The sequence below is a fragment of the Magnolia sinica genome, chromosome 5 (genome assembly GCF_029962835.1).
Source record: "Magnolia sinica isolate HGM2019 chromosome 5, MsV1, whole genome shotgun sequence".
Classification (NCBI taxonomy): Eukaryota; Viridiplantae; Streptophyta; class Magnoliopsida; order Magnoliales; family Magnoliaceae; genus Magnolia; species Magnolia sinica.
This window is the reverse complement of record NC_080577.1, coordinates 99341679-99361224: the sequence shown is the minus strand read 5'-3', so window position 1 is coordinate 99361224 and position 19546 is coordinate 99341679. Positions and strand designations below refer to the sequence as shown.

General features: G+C 40.4%; 2 protein-coding genes across 2 annotated transcripts; both read left to right on the top strand.

The window, feature by feature from the left end:
- The first annotated feature begins 2498 nt into the window (after window positions 1–2498).
- On the top strand, window positions 2499–17436 carry LOC131246414 (uncharacterized protein At4g08330, chloroplastic-like). Its single transcript, XM_058246520.1, has 2 exons — window positions 2499–2704; window positions 17097–17436. Exons 1-2 carry the CDS (start codon window positions 2679–2681, stop codon window positions 17434–17436), a joined length of 366 nt encoding a protein of 121 aa, XP_058102503.1. The 5' UTR covers window positions 2499–2678.
- Window positions 17437–17469: 33 nt separating this feature from the next.
- LOC131246413 (F-box/LRR-repeat protein 12) lies at window positions 17470–18866 on the top strand. Its single transcript, XM_058246519.1, has one exon. It carries the CDS (start codon window positions 17470–17472, stop codon window positions 18613–18615), a length of 1146 nt encoding a protein of 381 aa, XP_058102502.1. The 3' UTR covers window positions 18616–18866.
- Window positions 18867–19546: the final 680 nt, after the last annotated feature.

The following is a 19546-nucleotide window of genomic DNA, read 5'->3' as shown; positions in this document are numbered from 1 at the left end:
AAGATACATTTTCATGATGGTTGGTGGGACTGTGTGTTGGAAAAGCGTGAAACAGTCAAGCACAACCTCATCCACCATAAAAGCTTAGTTCATTGCTTGTCATGAGGCATCTAATCAAGCATTGTTGTTACAATGTTTCTTCTCAGGTTTATAAGTACTGAAGCATATCCCGAAACCATTGAAAATCTTTTACGATAATTTAGTTGCAATTTCCTTCTCTAATAACAACAAGCATTCAACAAGGTCGAGACATATCAACATCAAGTATTTTGTTATGAAGTAAAGAGTTCAGAATCGTCTAGTATCTGTATAGTTCATCGACATTAAGCAGATGATTGTAGATCCACTCACTAAAGGGCTTCCTATTACGCCATTTCAAGAGCATGTAAACATCCATAGGAATCATTGATCTCATGAATTAATGTATTCAATTAGTGTGAGTTGAGCGTGTTTTATATTCATAAACATTGAAGAAATCTCATTTGATAAAGTTTTGATGATTCTGATAAAAGTTTATGCTTTTATTTAAATATGCACAATTTGTTATGGGTAAGTAAAACTAAAAACATGTCTCATTAGAGACATTTGAAAACTTCACGACCTTTTAAGAATAAACAGATATCATCATACTACATGTGTAATCCTTATATCACACTTTCTAATTTCTAATTTATATCATTAAGATTGATAGTTTTTGTGACCGTGCTTAGTTTTATTTCACTTAAATTAAATATTGTGAGGGTTACTGTAATTTAATACTAGTGATCTTGATAGACCAGATTATAAAAACATTGCTCATATCATCTAACAATTATATTAATTAACCGTTCAGATGTTGCTTAAATATCAATAATGACGTGACCGACCTCCTGTGGAAAATATTAGTTTTCTGTGAAATACAGGCAGATCATACAAAGATTCTATCTAGAATGATTTAGAAATCAATGTGCAGCCCAGATATCACCGTGCAGTAATTATGGACTATTTTAACCCATGAATATAGACCGGTGACTATTTTCATTCGCTGCCACCGACTAATACAAAGATAATCAAATGACAGTTATTTTTTTAATTTATAATGCATCGATGGTCGTGCCCAGAATTTGGACAGCTGAACTCATAGAAATGTATGCCACGTGCACACGTCCAGGTACATTAGACAAGCCACTACCATTTAAGAAATGATGGAATAACATTGCCGGCACCGACCTCACCACCATCTACGCCTCCGTAAAAGAACTAAAGAAAGAGAGAAAGGTAAAAGTCATATATCCAAACTTGCAATTTATGGTAAAAGCAACCCACACTAGCATTTCCAACCTTAAGCGCTGGCCCTCAAATCCATAAGTTACCAATTTATCTTTTAATCCAAACCGTTGATTAGTTTTTTTTTCCTCAAAATATGATGGAACATTCCTCAAATATATCCAAAATTGGAGGATCCAAACTGCCAATATTGAATTTTATTTACCGAACAAGAATCTATAGGCCATGAACCAAAAGACTTATATTTTAATTTGTAAAGAATCGAGAACCACGAATCAACGATGGTTAAAAACAGACTAACGGTCTGGATTGTATTTTTATGGCTCCATTTCTCAGAATCCAAAAACGAGTGTAGAATGTGCAAATATACTGTCCATGCACCGTATAATTCCTCCAAAAGAGGTTTGCTACAATACGTCAAGGTATGCATATAAAATACGTGGAAACTTCATCCGTTAGATCTGGTGTCCTTTCAATAATCCAAACCGTTTAGACGATAGGCCGCACCAAAGATGGAAGATAGCCAGAAAATATTTTAGATTGAAATACTTAAGTAATTTACTTATTTTTACGGTTACTATTCGTTATATTAAGAGGAATAGTGTTGAATTATTAAAGAATTGAAAATTTATATTTTGAAGAGATAGTATATCCTTTTATCCTTTTATCTCTCATCCACTGTGCGGCCCATCATTTAAACGGTTGAGATCATTGACAATACCTCATATCCAACGGCCAAAGTCTCGACGAATCCTACACCAATATGCTCGCGATGTATTGCAGCAAATCTCTCCTCCTCTAGAAGAACAGGACTTGATACTCTGCAAGAGTGTGATGGATGATACACAGGCACTTAAAAATTACGTAGAAATTGCACATGTGGGATGCGATTAGTCAAACTAAACCGTTCAAATTATGGAAATCCAGTGTAGATGTATCATGAAAAAAATATTCTTAATTCAATTACCTGACCATCGGATCAGTGGACTCAACAGTTGAAACTGAAATATATCTAACGGTCCAATTTCCATAAACAAAATTTCACAAATCAGAGGTTCGAATCATTTAAACAATATGAAATTCGGATTGTGAATTGGAGAGAGTGAGACGCACAATTTAGTCGGTTTATTTCATTTAATAACTCCACGTGAACAATTTCCGTGTGCCTGCGTATGAAGACTCACACGCAGCCCGAGTATCATACAACTACTCCCTCCAAAAACCTCTCCCGGCTGATTTTCCAATGACGAGAATCGGGCGGACTCAGCCCATTCCATCCATTTTTTTCTATTTATATATATTTACCATAATACCCTTCTCTCTTTATCAACCTCAAATGGAAGATTTCTATTAAAATCCGACCGTCAATCGATGACTATCTCTCGAAAAGAATCCGATCTTGATCTCTCACCATGTCCCAAACAGATGTCAGTTACAGGTACCGATTTTCCCTCAATTTCCCTACGCTTTTGTACCATTTCAATTCCCAAAAGTTGGAAAAATTGGGTGCAATCAATCAATTAGATGGTGGCTGGTGTTGATTTCAGTTAGGGTTTTCGGTTTAGATGTTCTATAGTTTGAGAATATCCTTTGATTTTGCTTTCATTTATTATTTATTTTTAAAAATTTCTGCTGCTACGATTGGTGTTATTTGTTATTCGGAATCGTATAATTCCGTCTGTACGGAGCGTATATACACTGTAATTGTACGTATAATTGGAGGCTATGTAGTGGAGGCGATTCGCCCTATGCCACCTAGACCTAGGTCTAGAGTTTTGCTAGTCGCACGTGCGTGGATGCCTTGCATGCGTGTGATCCATTGCTGCCGTGCGTTAGGTGGGCCACGATCCGGTTAAGCCACTAGGTGGGCCGTACCTGTATGAAAGCTGGGGTTGATATGGTAGAGGGATGTGAATTTCAGTGTTGTAGGGAGCCCCTGCAATGGAAAGCTGTGGGGTCCACCTTGAAGTCGGTGTGCAATCCCCTCCATCTATCAATTGTGCTAGCTCATGTGATGATGTGAGGCCAAAGATCAGGCAAATCCAAAACTCAAGTGAACTGCACCACAGAAAACAGTGGCGATGGGGATGCCCATCGTTCAAACCTTCCTGGGTCCCAGCTTGTATGCCATCCAACTCGTTAAGGTGAGTCAACTCCCACCAGGATGAAGCGAATGCACAAATATCAGCCTGATCCAAAACTTTGGCGGGTCCCAAGAAGGTTTCAATGGTGGCGTCCCCATCCAGCTGTTTCTTGTGCTGTGGCCCACTTGAGTTTTGGATCTGTTTGTTTTATGGGCTCATGTCCTAACAATATCTGGCACCACTGATGGACGGAGTAGATGTCACACAAACATCACAGTGGGTCCCACAGCTTTTTGTTGCACGAGCTCATGTCCATGGTAGAGCCAGAGGAACTAGAAAACCATGGAGCCATCTCCTAACGTTACATGGGGTAGGGGAGGTGTCAATCTGGACTATCCATTTAGTGGGGCTCATCATGGATGGACCCTGTTTCGATCTAATCAGATGCTCACTGCCGTCGCTTTCTGTCACTTTACATTTACCATAACAGTTTTTGTTTACTACCATTACTTTGTAGGCTTTTGTTTAGATGGCTAGGATCATCTGATCTGTGTCTTCCGAACCATTTGCCATCCATAGTAGGGCGCGTTAGATGGATAGTCCCAATTGACCCATCACCTTGCCATGTGTACTGTAGCAACATGGCTTTCCCATATTATGGTTCTTCTGACTCTACCCTAAAGCTGGTCTAGAAAAATATTGTCACCTATCCACATTCAACATACACATTCGTGGCCTGCCTAATCAATGGAGGGGTGTGATTTTAGGGCCAGGTCATATAATTGCGAAGCTCACTTGATGCATGGATCGGATGTGCGACACATGTGCCAAGTCACCACGTGTGTGGCCTAGGTTGCAGAGAATGGCATAAATTGACTAAGTTTTCACCACTAAGCAGTCACCTATGAAAAAAGAGCACTAGAACTCTTGATGGTTTAAGACTTTTGAATTATAATAGTTTGATTTGCATAAAACTTAAGATATCCAACGCTTGAATGGTTCATGCACGATTCAATGGCGATCCCTAGGCTCGTAGGCAGGGTCCGTCATCTATGCTATGTTAGGCATCTTGACTACCTTGGGGTATTGCTCAGCCTCGTTTAAATCTTGCAATTCTCACTCAGTTTGGGCTCTTAAGTAGTTGTGCTGACACGTACATGAATGAAATAGTAGCTGTTGGAATCTTCTACTTAGATGGCTGTATTCATATTGGAACCTTGTAGTCTTAACCGATTCATGTCCTAATTAGCTTAACTCTGAACAAAGATACATACTGTTTTTTTTTGTTTTTTTTTATTTTTATAATTTTAAAATTTATAATATCCTGTTGTCAGTATGTAATCTAGGCTTGACCCAGCTTAGTCGGTGGCCTATAGTTTAATTGAGGACATGGTCCTTGATACAGTGGAATTGTAGAACGGGATTCATGTGCCCAACCCCAGCTAGTTAGGATAAGGTTTAGATGATGATGATGGTGGTGGTAGGCTGGGCTTGAATCCCTTACCTCAATGATGAAAGACGACTTGCTAGCATTGAGCTGGAGGCTCGGACCCTATGTACATACTGTCTTTGGTTCAGTCATCTAAATACTGTGGTGCATTTATCAGGAGTAACTATATGATCCCCGACCTGAGGATGTATATAGTATCCTTGTGCCACAAGTTTTTACCAGTAGGTGCCGTGCCTCAGTCATCCAAACCACAAACGTGTTGGCCTCAAGTAAGTTTCTTTATGAGAAATGGTGTAATTCACCTCAATGACAATTTGGGTCGATGTTCAGTAAGGATGCTGCTTATTGATAGCCACCAGTTTGAAAAACCTTTCCCTATCACTCTATCACTGAACGCTTGGCTCACTCTCCTTGGGTGATTCTGTCAAATCCTCTGTTTAGTTAAAAGGGACAGGCTGATAAACGAATGTGGATATGATAGCACCCAATGTTATATGATATGGACCTTCTATCGGCTGGCCCAAAAACTAAATATGAATAGGTGCATATGGGTTTTATCAGTTCCCACATTTCCAAATTGGCTGTCTCAGTGTGACATTTTTTAATTAAAGAAAAAAAGAAATCAGGTGAATCAGAAACACAGGAAAATTCCTTTTTTGATATTTATTTTTATGTTTTCATTATCTTTTTTTGTTTGCATCTAACCACTTGGCAGTATGCCTGCCGTTGTATGGTGAACACTGGGTTTTGATGTTTTCAGTGACCTTATTGATTTTTGTTTAGAGTCTGAAGGTATTAATAGGTTTTGATGTTTTCAGTGACCTTATTGATTTTTGTTTAGAGTCTGAAGGTATTAATAGGTTTTGATGTTTTCAGTGACCTTATTGATTTTTGTTTAGAGTCTGAAGGTAGTAATACTTTGTAAGTCAATTAAACACAGTTCTAGAACTTGAGAACTTGACTCAACTTCAAAGTTTTTAAGTTGAGTGACTTGGTCAAGTTTTTCAAGTCTAGAACACCGATACTCCATAATATTTAACATTTATAAATATTGTAGTTAGTCCGTAAAAGAATTATAGTCTTAGCAGGATGAGTTTTGTTGATTTTTATGAAGTTCTTTGTTGATTTTTTTTTTTTTTTATAATATGACTTTTACCAAATTGAGCTGAGTTTGCCGAGCCTTGAATGGGTCTAGACCAAGTTGTGACCAAATCTCTCTCTCTCTCTCTCTCTCTCTCTCTCTCTCTCTCTCTCTTTTTGAGTTTTTGTGGAATCTGACCAAGTCGAGTCAAGTCATCGGAGTCTAGTTTCAAGTCGTTGGAGTCTAGTTGAGTTTTTTTGACATTTCAAACATAGTCCAAACACACAAATCACATTTATTTGATGTGAAAATGAAACGCATGGCATATTCTACAAGTCTACAATATAAGATTACATAAAATCTACTCCGCAGACCATATGTAACAATGGATAGTTAGATGCATCATATTATTGATATGTAGGAAGTCATAATATAAATATATAAAAAAATCACTTTTTTGATAAGTTCGAAGCTTGATATTATTATCACAAAATTCCTCAGACCTGACAAAAGGGAATCTATCATAATGTGTAGATCTAGGGATCTATCATGAAAAAAGAGAGTCATAGGCTCATAATATAATTGTGTATGACTTCAATCGACCTTAGGAGCACTGAGAGTTAGGGTGAACATTGTTTAACACCATTTAAAGATAGTTGGAGAGAATCTATAAGCATTTCAAATCTTTTAAAAAAACATCTATAAGCGTTTCAAAGTTTAAATTCTAGCGTCCCTTTGAAAAGCATGTTAAAATTCCTACTCACCATTGTTGGATAGTGAGAGATATGTTCTCACTGATTCTCAACGCACACTGAGCACGCAATCTTTTCTTTGTAAGTATAAAGCGAAGACAAGTGAAAACAATTGGATATATTCCAAAAACCAACAAGAAACTCCTAAAAAAGCTTAACAAATCTACACACCAATAAAAAGTAATAATTTAGATCTATGCATGTAACATGATATTGGTACATGATATAAGTGAATAATAAGAAGTAAAACAAAGAAAAAAGAAAAGAAATAGGAAAACCGAAAAACTGAAACAAACATAGGTGTAAGTTATGAAAACATGTAACATAAGCAAGTCTTACTCAAAGTAAGCATGATTTGGTAGTTCAAATCTCTCTCTCTTTCTCTCTCTCTCTCTCTCTCTCTCTCTCTCTTAAATATAGTTCAAAGCTTATTTTGGTGAAATACATGAAAATCTAGCAAGGAAATGATGTTTTTAATTCTCAACAATGTTATGATGTGGGACATATTAGGTAGTTGAACTTTTAGCTTTTATGTAACTTTTAGCTTTTATGTTCGATGAGATCTAGAATTGGTCAAACAAGACTGGAAGGAGATTTATGTGGTGGTCATTAGATTGGAAAGTTAAAGAAAAGACAAGTCGGAAAAAATAAAATAATGGGTGAGCTCACATAGCTTGAACTTGGGTCATTAGGGCCCACCTTAGACCTCTAAGTCTAGATTGGGATCACACCAATTGATCATAAATGTCGCAACTTCGAAAGGGATTGTCAGGTTGATGAAGTCACACCACCAAGGAAGCAAGTGCTACATGCTCAAAAGAACTAGGTATGTGGCTTTAAAAAAATAATTATAGAAGATAAAAACTTTGCTTCTTTTTAGGTATGTGGCTATTTCTTTAAGCCCACCAAAGAGAGAGCAAACCAGTTGATCCTTTTGTCAGCCGCGCTGCACGAATGCAAAGACAAAGGCTGCGAAAGACCCCTATTCAGACAACACTGTGAATTTCGGGGTCCTCGGTTCACCCATGAATACCATATTAGGGACCCCTACTCATGACTTGTATTGGATGATATAGTATGCGCGGGGCAGATATTTAAAATGAGAACAATGATACAGACTACGATTATTAGGTAGTCTGATGTAGGATGATGGAAACTATCCTAGGATGCAAGATGAGAGATCAATTACACATTAATTTCAGCAATCAACATACAAAATCAAACACATCCATATAATAGATTTGAAAATTCAGATTTATAACACGAAGATTTCAGGTTAGCACATACACAATGCACAAAAATATAAAATAATTCAAGAGTAGCCCACTTGGAAGTAGGGACTTCCAACCTAGCGTGGGTAGCGCAACAACCACGTGGATAAACAATGATGCAAGAAAAATTCTGGTTTGGAGAAAGTTTCACGAAAAAATTCAGATTCTCATTAGGGTTTTGGATTAATGGATGGAGGTTTGGGGAATTGGGTTTCTAAGGATCTAAAAGACCTAGGGATTAAGTAGCTTTTGAGGGAAATCAAAGAGAGAAAATGCTAAACGAGGGCCCACATGTGGCTGCCCGTACGGACGCACGTGCGGGTCCACACGTGGCTAGGTAAAAGTAAAGAGAGAGAGTGGATTTGGTGGGGTTTTGATGGGATTAGAAGGTTGCAAGGAAAGGGGATTGAGGAAGACGAGAAGAATAAGAATAGAATCCACCATCAAACAAGCCTCTACCCTTCCACGATTCAATTGGAAGGGAGGGTTTGTCACAAACCCTAAAACATGAGGAAAATTCCTTCACACAAGAGAGCTCTCTCTCTCTCTCTCTCTCTCTCTCTCTCTCTCTCTCTCTCTTCTCAATAACTCCATTAGGCTTGGACGTCCACCCTCCTGTGCTTTTATAATAAAAATTCGAAATAATTATAACCATGACTCTCACGTAAGTGAAATGGTTCATCATCCAAAATAAGGAAATTAAAACACTTGTTATTAATCTCAATCATCAAATAAATCCTAAAAATAACAAAAAAATATAAACGAAGCAAGATCAGAGTCCAAGGAGCCTAGATTTGGAAGATCTCATGGCCCGGTGGCCTGATTAACAAGATCCAATGGTCGGATCAACACGAAATAAAAATTTTATGACTAAAATGGTCTCCTAAGCAGCCCACATGCATCATCTCAAAGCGGAGTCTTCCTAATACACGTCCAATGCATGTAAGGTCTTCAAAATGGCTCGGCGGGCCCCATCTAGAACTCATCTCCCGTTTACAAAGAGTGTTGCGCTGATGTAGGTGGTCGTCTCTGTCTCTGGTACACCTGAGTAGGTCCTCTGATATTCCTATCACAGTCATAACCCTTTTATCCTTTGCCCGCGAAGAGATGGTTGAGAAGAATACTACAATGGTTTACATTTTGTGGGCAAAAGGACAAGGTTTGTATGGACGATCTTTAAATCTTACGGACTTTGGGTAGGGCTGCAAATAGGTCAGGCTTGGATTGTTCAGGCCCAAGATTTTGAATTGCTTGGATGGGCTCACTGAAAATTTTATTTTGCTCCGTGCAGACTTGCCTGTTACACCTCGACCATGGTTCATTTTGTTGGGTCCTATCAATTCAACAACCGGATCGTCAAAAAGTGGTCCCCCCACATGTACAAGGAGCTGAGGGTACTGTTCATGTCCACGATACGTAATTCCTCTTGTATTAAAATCTTGCATCCATAGGCACTTTGTGCCCTAAGTTAGCTTTTATATATATATATATATATAAAATGAGAAATGCTCACACACAACTAGTTGGAGTATTAAATTGGTCCAACTAGTTGTGCATTAAATAACAAAAATACCTCTCTTTAACCACATCATAAAAGACTGTGACATTAAGCCTTATATAGCTATGATGGGAATACGCGTCACAGATCCAACCCATTCATCAAATAGAGTCCATTAATTAAATTTTATATGTAAAAAATTAGTAAATGGTCCTCATCACTAGCGTCACACATGCCAGTTGATTCTGGACAATTGGAATGAATTTCTGACATCCCACTTTTCTTGTAGAAGAGTACCCTACTATTGATAATAGAAAGATAATATATTATATTTTGCACATACTTACAAAGTATCCTACCTAATTAACGGATTGGATTTCTTACACGCAGTGCATCGCAAGAATACATCATATGCGTACAACTTCTACAATTATCCCTTTTTTAAAAAACAAACCTCCTACTCCTCTCTCTCTCTCTTTCTTCATTTAATGCCATCTCTCCTCGTTTATGCTCTCTCTCCCCTTATAATGGAACCCAAGGGATTGCCTGTGAAAGTAAGGTGGGGCCTGCTGTGATGTTTGTGATAAATCTAGGCCGTCCATAAGTTTTTCTAGATTAGATTAGGACACAGGCCCAAAAATTAGTTAGATCCAAAACTTGAGTGGGCCGCATGACAAAAGAAGGCGAGGATTGAACGTTCACCGTTGAAAAATTTTGGGGCCATAGAAGTTCTTGATTAGGCTAATATTTTTGCATTTTCAGTTCATCCTAGTTGGAATGACCTTATGAACGGTAAGGATGGCACATAAACATCATAGTGGACCCCGGGGAGGTTTCAATGGTAGGCATTCTCCTGCCCACTTTTTTCAGTCGTGCAACCCCACATGAGTTTTGTATCCGCCTCTTTTTTTGGCCCATTTCCTAACATTATCTAGCAAAATGGATGGACAACGTAGATTTATCATAAACGTCATGGTGGGCCCCACCTAGCTTCCGATCTAGAAATTCCCAATGAAGGCTTTGGCAGGCATTCCACATCCATTGGAAACCGATGAGTTTTAGCCCAATGGGACTCGGATTCGGCGGTGACTCCTCTAGTACCGACATAGGTACTGTTTGGTAATCAGTGGGCCTCATCATGGTGCAAGTGTTTTGTCCACGTCCATTCATTTTATACCTCATAATAGGGCATGAGCCCAAAAATGAGATAGATCCAAATCCCAAGTGGGCCAAATGACAAGAAATAGTGGTGATTGAATGCTCACCATTGAGAACTTCATGCGGGCCATGTAATGTTTATTTGCAATCCAACCTGCTGATTAGGTCACACAGGCCTGTATTAAAGGAAGACACAAATATCAGCTTCATCTAAAACTTTTGTGGCCCCTAGGAAGTTTTTAATGGTGGATGTTCAATCACCACTACTTTTTTATGGTTCGGTCCACTTGAGATTTGGATGTGCCTCAATTTTTATCTTATGCTACAAAATGAGATCGATGGTGTGGATAAAACACATGAATCATGGTGGGGCCCACAGAGGACTGACCATTACCAACCGTTACCGATTTCGGAAAACACAGTGATGTAAAAAACACTTTATGAGAAGGTCTTAAGAACAAGAGGCTGGACTAGAATCTATGGTCCAACTAGTTGACAACACCCATCTTTTCATATGTATATGACATTCAACTCGTCTAATGGATTGGCCATCATGAGCATCACCTTTTGAAAGCCGTAATAATAACTCATTGAGTGGGTCAGACATGTTTTGCTATTTATAAATGTTTGAATGCTATTTTAAATGGTGTGAACTACTTGATCTGTAGATATTACTAAGCATTTAAATAACAATGCAAATGGTGGGGGCCAACATGTTGAAAGGGATGGATTTCACATGCACTTCATACTTTGTAAGTTATCATATGATGGACTGTAGATTTTTGTCCAACTAGTTGAACTTAAAAGCTCCCTTTCCGGGAATATAGTCTCAAATAGAACACCATCAGCAACGAAACAGGTGGGAAATGGAAGCCGAGCATTGATTTTTTATTGGCCCACCCTGATTGGTATGTGGATCCAATCCGACCATTAAGATGTGTAACCTCATCCTAGGCCTAGAGTTAAAAAAATTAGACTGATTGGTGATTCAGGTAGTGTGTTGTAATTGAATAGTTGGAAGAGAAACGTCTACCCTTGATTTGTACATGGTCCACTGTTATGAGTATGGGAAATCCACCTCAACCATTAGATGTCATAAAAATACTTATTCTTGGGGCCCAACAATCAGGCCCATTTGTGATGCAAGTGAGCCACACCAAGGAACCTAGTTTGAAGGCTGAGCTTTTCCACTGTACAGTTTTTCCAATCGTGGAGCCCACTTGAACAACGGATCGAGCTGATTTTCGGGCCCTAGCTCTAACACGGGGTGACTAACTTGATGATCGGGGTGGATTTCATATTAACCTAATGGTGGGGCTCAATCAAGCCCACAACCCCGTTCCTCTTTGAAATAACATGAGCCGAGGCACTATTTATTAACATTAATTAGCTATTAAATTAACTAGCTGGACAGTCCAACTAGTTGTGTGTGAGCATCTCTCTCTCTCTCTCTCTCTCTCTCTCTCTCTCTCTCTATATATATATATATATATATATATAGTGAAATGCTCACCTAGGAATCGGTTCTCACGAGAATTCGCGAGCATTTTTTGATACGTGATGTGAGCCAAAATCTGAACGGTCCACGTGATGCGGCACCCTATGAAACCCTAGGGCCCAACTTTTAACCTGATCTAAAATTTTGGTGGGCTATGGCAAAAGGAAATAGTTACCTCCCTTGATTTGCCCCCCTCTTTGCTATGGCCCACTAGAGTTTTGGATCAGGCTGAAAGTTAGTCCTTGTAGGTTTCATGGGGTGCCACATCACCTGGACCATTTGGATTTTGGGCCCATGGCACATGTGCAAAGGTGCGCACGGGTGTTCACCTAAGAAGGTGCACATGTGAGCATGACTATATTCACGAATTCTTCTGAGAACCGATTCCTAGTTGAGCATTTCAATATATATATATATATATATATATATATATATATATATATATATATATATATATATATAAATCTCTTGTGCACGGACCATAAATTTACGGTCCTGAGGCCCGGTTGGTTCAGGAGGGGGCCACTATGATGTTTACATGAATTTCTAATGTAGTGGCATTTTCACACCGGGCACGAGTGGGGTGGCTTGTGTGAAGCGGGGGCACACTCGGGGCGGGCAGCCTGTGTGCGGTGGGTGGCTCGTGTGAAGCGAGACCCATGTGAAGTGGGGCTCACAAGGTGGGTTCAGCCGAGGGCCTAACCTAGGCTATGAGATAAAGGGATTGATTCGCCACGCTCTATCAGTTTGAGCTTTTAGAGCAAGTGGCTAGTTATCCGGCGTCAAAAGTGGTATCAGAGCGGGAGGTCTTGTGTTCGAGACTCCTCATCGATGATGATTAATGTAGGGGCATTTTCACACCAAGATCGAGTGGGGTGGCTTTTGTGAAGCGAGAGCACACTCGGGGTGGGTAGCCCATGTGAGGCGAGTGGCTCGTGTGCGGTGAGACCCATGTGAAGTGGGGCCTACGAGGGGAGTTTGACCGAGGGCCTTACCTGGGCTATGAGATAAAGGGTTTGATTTGCCACGCTCTATCAGTTCGAGCTTTTAGAGCAAGTGGTTAGTTGTCCTGCGTCAATTTCAGTCCATACATCAGATGCATTAACCCATTTTAGGTCCAAGGCTCAAAAATCAAGCTCACTTGTGACCCAGGTGGGTCACACTAAGGAAAACAATTTGGAGGATGAGTGTTGCCTTTCATTATTTCTAATGGTGTAGTCCACTTGAATCAAGGATGGAGTTGTTTCTCCTCCCGAGACCTAAAATTCAGTCACTCGCCCAATGGTTGGAGTGGATTTTACAAATACATGATAGTGGGCCCACTGCAACTGGATGACTCCTAAGTAAATTTAATTCACAGTTACGTGGATTCTATACTGGGGTGCTAACCACCCTTTACGGTGCTGGGAAGATACTATGGGGCCCACTATGATGTATGTAATTTATCCATGTTGTCCATCCATTTTTTTAGCTCATTTTGGGGCATGGGACCAACATTGAAGTATATCCAAATCTCATGTGGACCACACCATATGAAACAGTGGAAATTGAATTCCTACCATTGAAAACATCGTAGGGGCCACAGAAGTTTTTTTTATCAATCTGGTATTGGTGTTTCCCTTTCATCCAGGCCTGTGTGATCTTATGAAAGTTGGGATGACATATAAACATCAGTGTGGGCCCTAGGATGGTTTCAACGGTGGATGTCACTATTCCCACTGTTTTCTGTGGTGTGGTCCGCTTGAGCTTTGGATATGCTTCAACTTTGGTCTCATGCCTTAAAATGAGCTGGAAAACGGATGAACGGAGTGGATAAAACACATTCATCATGGTGTGCTCCACAAACGATCTAGACCATGCTAGCGTTATGGGCTCCGACCACAAGCTGTATGGTGATCAGTTAGCTGAAGGGCTAAAAAATCAGTCAAATCCATGATTCAGGTGGTCTACCTCAGCAGAAACAGTGTTGGGGAGGTCCATCATCCAAGTTGTTTCACTTGGTATGGTCCACATAAAGCACATATTGGCCTAATTTTTCATACCCATGCATAATGTTTTATGAGGAAACTAATGGTTGGAGTAGATTTCACATAAACATTTCAGTGGGCCGCATAACAATCAAAGGTAGACATCCTCTCTCGCACTATTTATCTTTTTATGGCCCACCTAAATCACATATCTGGCCGAATTTTTAACTTTATGGCTAAATTTCCATGATACACTTAATAGTCGGAGTGGATTTCACATGCATATCATGGTGAGGCCCACCATGAGCCCCAGCCCATCTACTTGTCCCGCACAAAGGTAAATTGTGCATGGTTCACAGGAGACCGGGACTGTCTCTCTCTCTCTCTATATATATATATATAGAGAGAGAGAGAGAGAGAGAGAGAGAGAGAGAGAGAGAGAGAGAGAGAGAGAGAGGCATGCTCACGTGCGCACCTACGCACGTGCACACCCTTGCACACGTGTCATGGGCGTCTAATCCGAACGGTCCATTGATGCGGCATCCCATGAAAAACCCCTAGGGAGAAATTTTCACCCTGATCTAAAATTCTGGTGGGCCATAGCAAAGAGAGATGCCAATCAATGGAGGAAACTGTTTTCGTTGTTCATGGCCCACAAAAGTTTTGGATCAAAGTAAAAGTTGGGCCATGGGGGTTTCATGAGGTGCTGCTTCACGTGGACGGTTCAGATTTTAGAGTCACTTCATGTATGATGAGTTCTCAAAAAGTTCGCACGAGTTCCATGCGAATTGGTGCGCAGCTGAGCATTCGGCGCATATATATATATATATATATATATATATATATATATATATATATATATATATATATATATATATATGCCTACACATGTAAACAAGTCAGCTAATTCACATGCCACCAACTATGCCAAAGTGGCAGGCAGGTGCAATGTCAAATCCATCCATAAGGGTACCTCCACGTAGATTCCATGTCACAAGAATCAGGCCTGTCCACCCGTCAGGGGTCCACAATTACTGAACAAATGTATGGTTGTGGAAAAATCAGGTGGAGTTTTCTAACCCTTCCTGAATTATTTCTAATATCATGGCACACCTACTGAGCAGACCACCTTTATCTTTTGGAAGTAGAATCTACGTGGTGAGGTCCATATGATGGATGGCTTGGATATTTCACCTGTGTGCCACACTGGCATGTGGCGGTGTGTGCATTTGCTGACTTGTACATGTGTTTGGGCTTAGCAACGCTCTATATATCACAGTGGTTGAAATATTTTGCTTAGATTTCCACATTCATATCAGAATCTTTACGTAAAAATTTGGGATTTAAATATGTTATTTTCGAGTTCAATTCATGAATCCTTAATCAACTTTGTGATGCTTCTGAATGCAATTTTTGGATGAATTTACGAAATATATCTTGGATGTTTTGAATAGTTTGGCTTAGAAGATGCTCATCTATTGTTATAACGATAAATGGTCTCTTTCTATTTGGTGATGGTTTGGAAAATTGGATCCAATCTTTCTGAAATTAAATAGGTTTGTGACATCACAAGCTGGTCCAATCAAATTGACTCGTAAATTTTCGCATGCTTGTCGGTTTCTTTCCCCATTTTTTGGCATGGGAGTCGGGGACTCAATCTCAGAAACCTGTGCTGTAAAACTGGCTTCACACGGGACATTATTCATCTTGAACAAGATCAGGAGAAGGTACCTTACCATTGTAGCTTTAAACTGGGCTGTCAATGGGTACCTGGACCCAACATGTTTGTAATGGATCCAGGTCCAATTTGTTGGAGCTGTTAAGAAATCAGGTCAGGTTCATTTGATGGGCCTGGTTAAGGTTGGGTCTGCTCGGATCTAGTCAGATCTGGGATGGGTCCAGTTAGTTTTATTAGTAAATCCATTTATATTTAATATAATATTAATTATTCTAAGCAAAAGAAATGAGATTTCCAAAGCCACATACTTGTAAGAGAGCCCGTTTACACACCATGCACTTCTCAAAGTGGCTAATGTCTGCGTGATCTAATACATCTATCGGGTCGGCCCAACCATGTAAATTTGCTTATATGTCCCAAACCCAACTCGAAACCTAGATCCAATGGCTGATGGATACTCAAACATGATTTGATCCGGATCCAGGTCTTAAGAACTAGAGTTGGACCTGAAAGGACCCTAACACAGCAAGCCCCTGACACGGTTTGCGTATGGGGACTATAGGACCCAACCCAACCCATTGACAGCCCTTGCTTTAAAGTTGAGTATGACTCTGTATGCTACTTCAGCATTGATATTGAAGATTTTCTCTATCGTTTGCCATGGCATTTTATTTATTTTTACATCTCAGCAAACATGGGTGGCCTACTGGTTTTCTCATAGATGAGACATTAATCCTGAGTAGTAAATTTAGAAAAGAGGAGGGAAACTCGACTTGAAAAACACATTTGAGGAATATACAAAGATGATTTATATGTTCTGTAGTCCCTTTTCTTTGACGTTCTATTTCGTTGAGCAAATTTCTCAATTCTCATATACATCAAGAGGGCATATACATCCAGAGGGAAGCTCTAAAGCTGACAAATTTGCTTATGACATCATAGAATGTGCTCATTTCAGAGAAGGCATTAGATTCCAAATTCGTCTTTGATGTCTCTTTATACGTGCTCATTTCAGAGAAGGCATTAGATTCCAAATTTGTCTTAGCTGTGTTTTATACAGACCAAATGCTGGTTGGCTATCTTTAGATTGAGGATCCATCCAAGCCTATATGCGCCTCTCTATAAAATTGCCTGTTATTGGGAGTCAACTAAAATTTTGAGAAGCTCAGAAATATCAAGAAATGAATTAAATTTCCCCTTTGACTGACTTGTCATGTGGATTTTTGAATTTGTTTTCTTTAAAATGGGTGTGAAATTTGAGCAACAGGAGATTAGTAACATTTGTTTTGTCGTCGAATAAATTAGCAGCACACCCAACTCTATTTTCTCATACTTGTTTGAAGATTCGTTTTCTTGTTGTGCCTAATTTGCCCTTTGGTTGTACTCCATGCAGCTGTGGTTCTTGTGGTTACCCTCTGAACTTGAACTCTTCCAACCGTATCACCTCTGGCATAGGCTCTGACTACCACAAATCCATCAAGAAGGGTGTCATCTCCTTTCTTTCAGTGGACATCAGCCGGTTCACTCAGGTTGACGAGGTAAATTGCTTCCCCGTCTCTTGGGGCATTTACCGTCCAAAAACCAAGCTTCTTTGTCGTAGATGCGGAGTCCTTATTGGCTATGGATATGGTGAATCGACTGCGCTATGTGGCTTTGACACCCCAGATTCATCTGGCTCAACTCACAAAAAATACACTGTAAAGATCCGAGCTCTGCAGCCATCAGAAGAGTGATTGTTCATTTCTTCGTCTTAAAAAAGGGCCAAAATGGTTCCTTGTGAGGACTATTTGGTCTCTATGATTGACCTCCCAGATGACTCTCTTCACATAATTTTTCATAAGCTGGAGAGCTGCACTGACCGCAATGCCTTCGGTTTGACCTGCTGGCGCTGGCTTCAGATTCAGAATTTGGCTCGTGGTTCGTTACAATTTAAATGCTCTCATCGCTCTTCCATCTCCGACAATGTCAGGTACCTTTCCAGGCTGCTGGGGCGCTTCCAGCAGCTCAACTCAATCTCTTTGGCTGGGTGCACAGAGCTGCCTGACTCAGCGCTGACCCAGTTGCGATCTTCTGGATCAAATCTGCGAACTCTCTTTCTGGATTGCTGTTTTGGCATCACAGACAACGGTCTCTCTCTGGTATTTGCTGGATGCCCAGCTTTGGTATCTGTTAGTCTCTATCGGTGTAATGTAACAGATGTTGGGTTAGAAATTCTAGCAAAATCCTGCCCAACCTTGGAGAGAGTGAATCTCTCATATTGCACTCTTCTTTCTGACCATGGAATCGGAGCTCTCTCACGGGAATGCCTCAAGCTCCGGGCTATGACAATCTCATATTGCAGGGGAATAACAGGTACTGGATTCAGAGGTTGCTCACCAACTCTAGCTTATTTGGAAGCTGATTCGTGCTTGCTTACTCCCGACGGTCTGCTTGGAGCTGTCAGTGGAGGCGGTCTTCAATATCTGAACGTATCGAGCCTGAGGTGCTGGGCTGGTGGAGATGGACTGGCCAGCATTGGTGCTGGGTTTGCCAAGAACCTCTGTTTTCTTAACCTTCGTCTCTGTCGATTTGTTGGTAATGAGTCTGTGGGGACCATAGCCAAGGGTTGTCCAGTGCTTGAGGAGTGGAATCTGGCATTGTGCCACGAGGTCAGGGTCTCTGGCTGGGAGGCAATTGGGTCGAATTGCCATAACTTGAAGGTTCTGCATGTGAACCGGTGTCGGAACCTGTGTGACCATGGGTTGCGGGCATTGCAGGATGGGTGTCATCAGCTTGCAGTTCTGTACATGCACGGGTGCCGACGGGTCACTTGGGTGGGTTTGGAGTCATTTAGGATGAGGAGATGGGGTGTGAAGGTAAGGGGAGAGGAGAACGTCTCTGTTGGGCCCTCCTTGGACCAGTTTTTCCTATGACTGATTGATATCTGTTGCTTCCCTGTCCATAGAATCGAGTTCATGGTATGGTGACTGCTCCCTGTAATTCCAATTTTAGCTATGGGATACAATGTCTAATTGTGGGAAATGAATCAAGGCGAAGATGGTGTATTTGCGGATTTGCTGATTAACTATTCCAATTCATTGCTATTGAATTGTAAATGAAGTCAGGTGGGAACAGAGAGTAGTATTGTTTTCTAGGCAGAATGAAGATTGTTCTCTTTTCCTTCTGTCTTTTTGTTGGGATGGACGCAAATCTGCAATGGCAATGCTCTGCATCCTAGATGATGAAGGCCTGCCCAGGTTTAGTTTGTGTGCGCCACACAGCTCAATATTGGCCAGGTATGCATATCGATCCAGACCATCCAGATTGTGGACCCCATTGTTGATACATGGACCGAAAACCATGCTGCTTGGATGTCCTAGATGTTCAATTGGTGTCCATCAAATTGACTTGGGCTGCCAGATTCAACTGGAAAATACGATTGAGATCGTTTGATCAATGTGATTTTCAGGCTTTGCACATCCACAAGGGTTGGCCACTGTTCAACTGTCTGGATTGACGTTTATGTTACAAAATTGTTCAGTTCCACCCCTTGAAAAAATCAGTAATATTTTGTTCTACACAACGCGAGTTGGTGTACCATATCTTCCCCCATCCATTAGTATCTGCATGAATACCGGTGCGGTACAGAATTCAGATTACTACCCACCATCCATTCAATTCCCAAACTTCATGTTTCGATGCTCTTAAGTGAACTGAATTGCCAACTGTCAGTTTGATTAGGAGGAAATGACATAGTTAATGATGTTTTCTAGTCTTACTAAGTGGCTCCCAATTTGCATGCACTTTCCTTTCAAGTCCAACTTTAAAGTTGTGTATTTGCTTTTTGAATTCCACGTTCTTGAT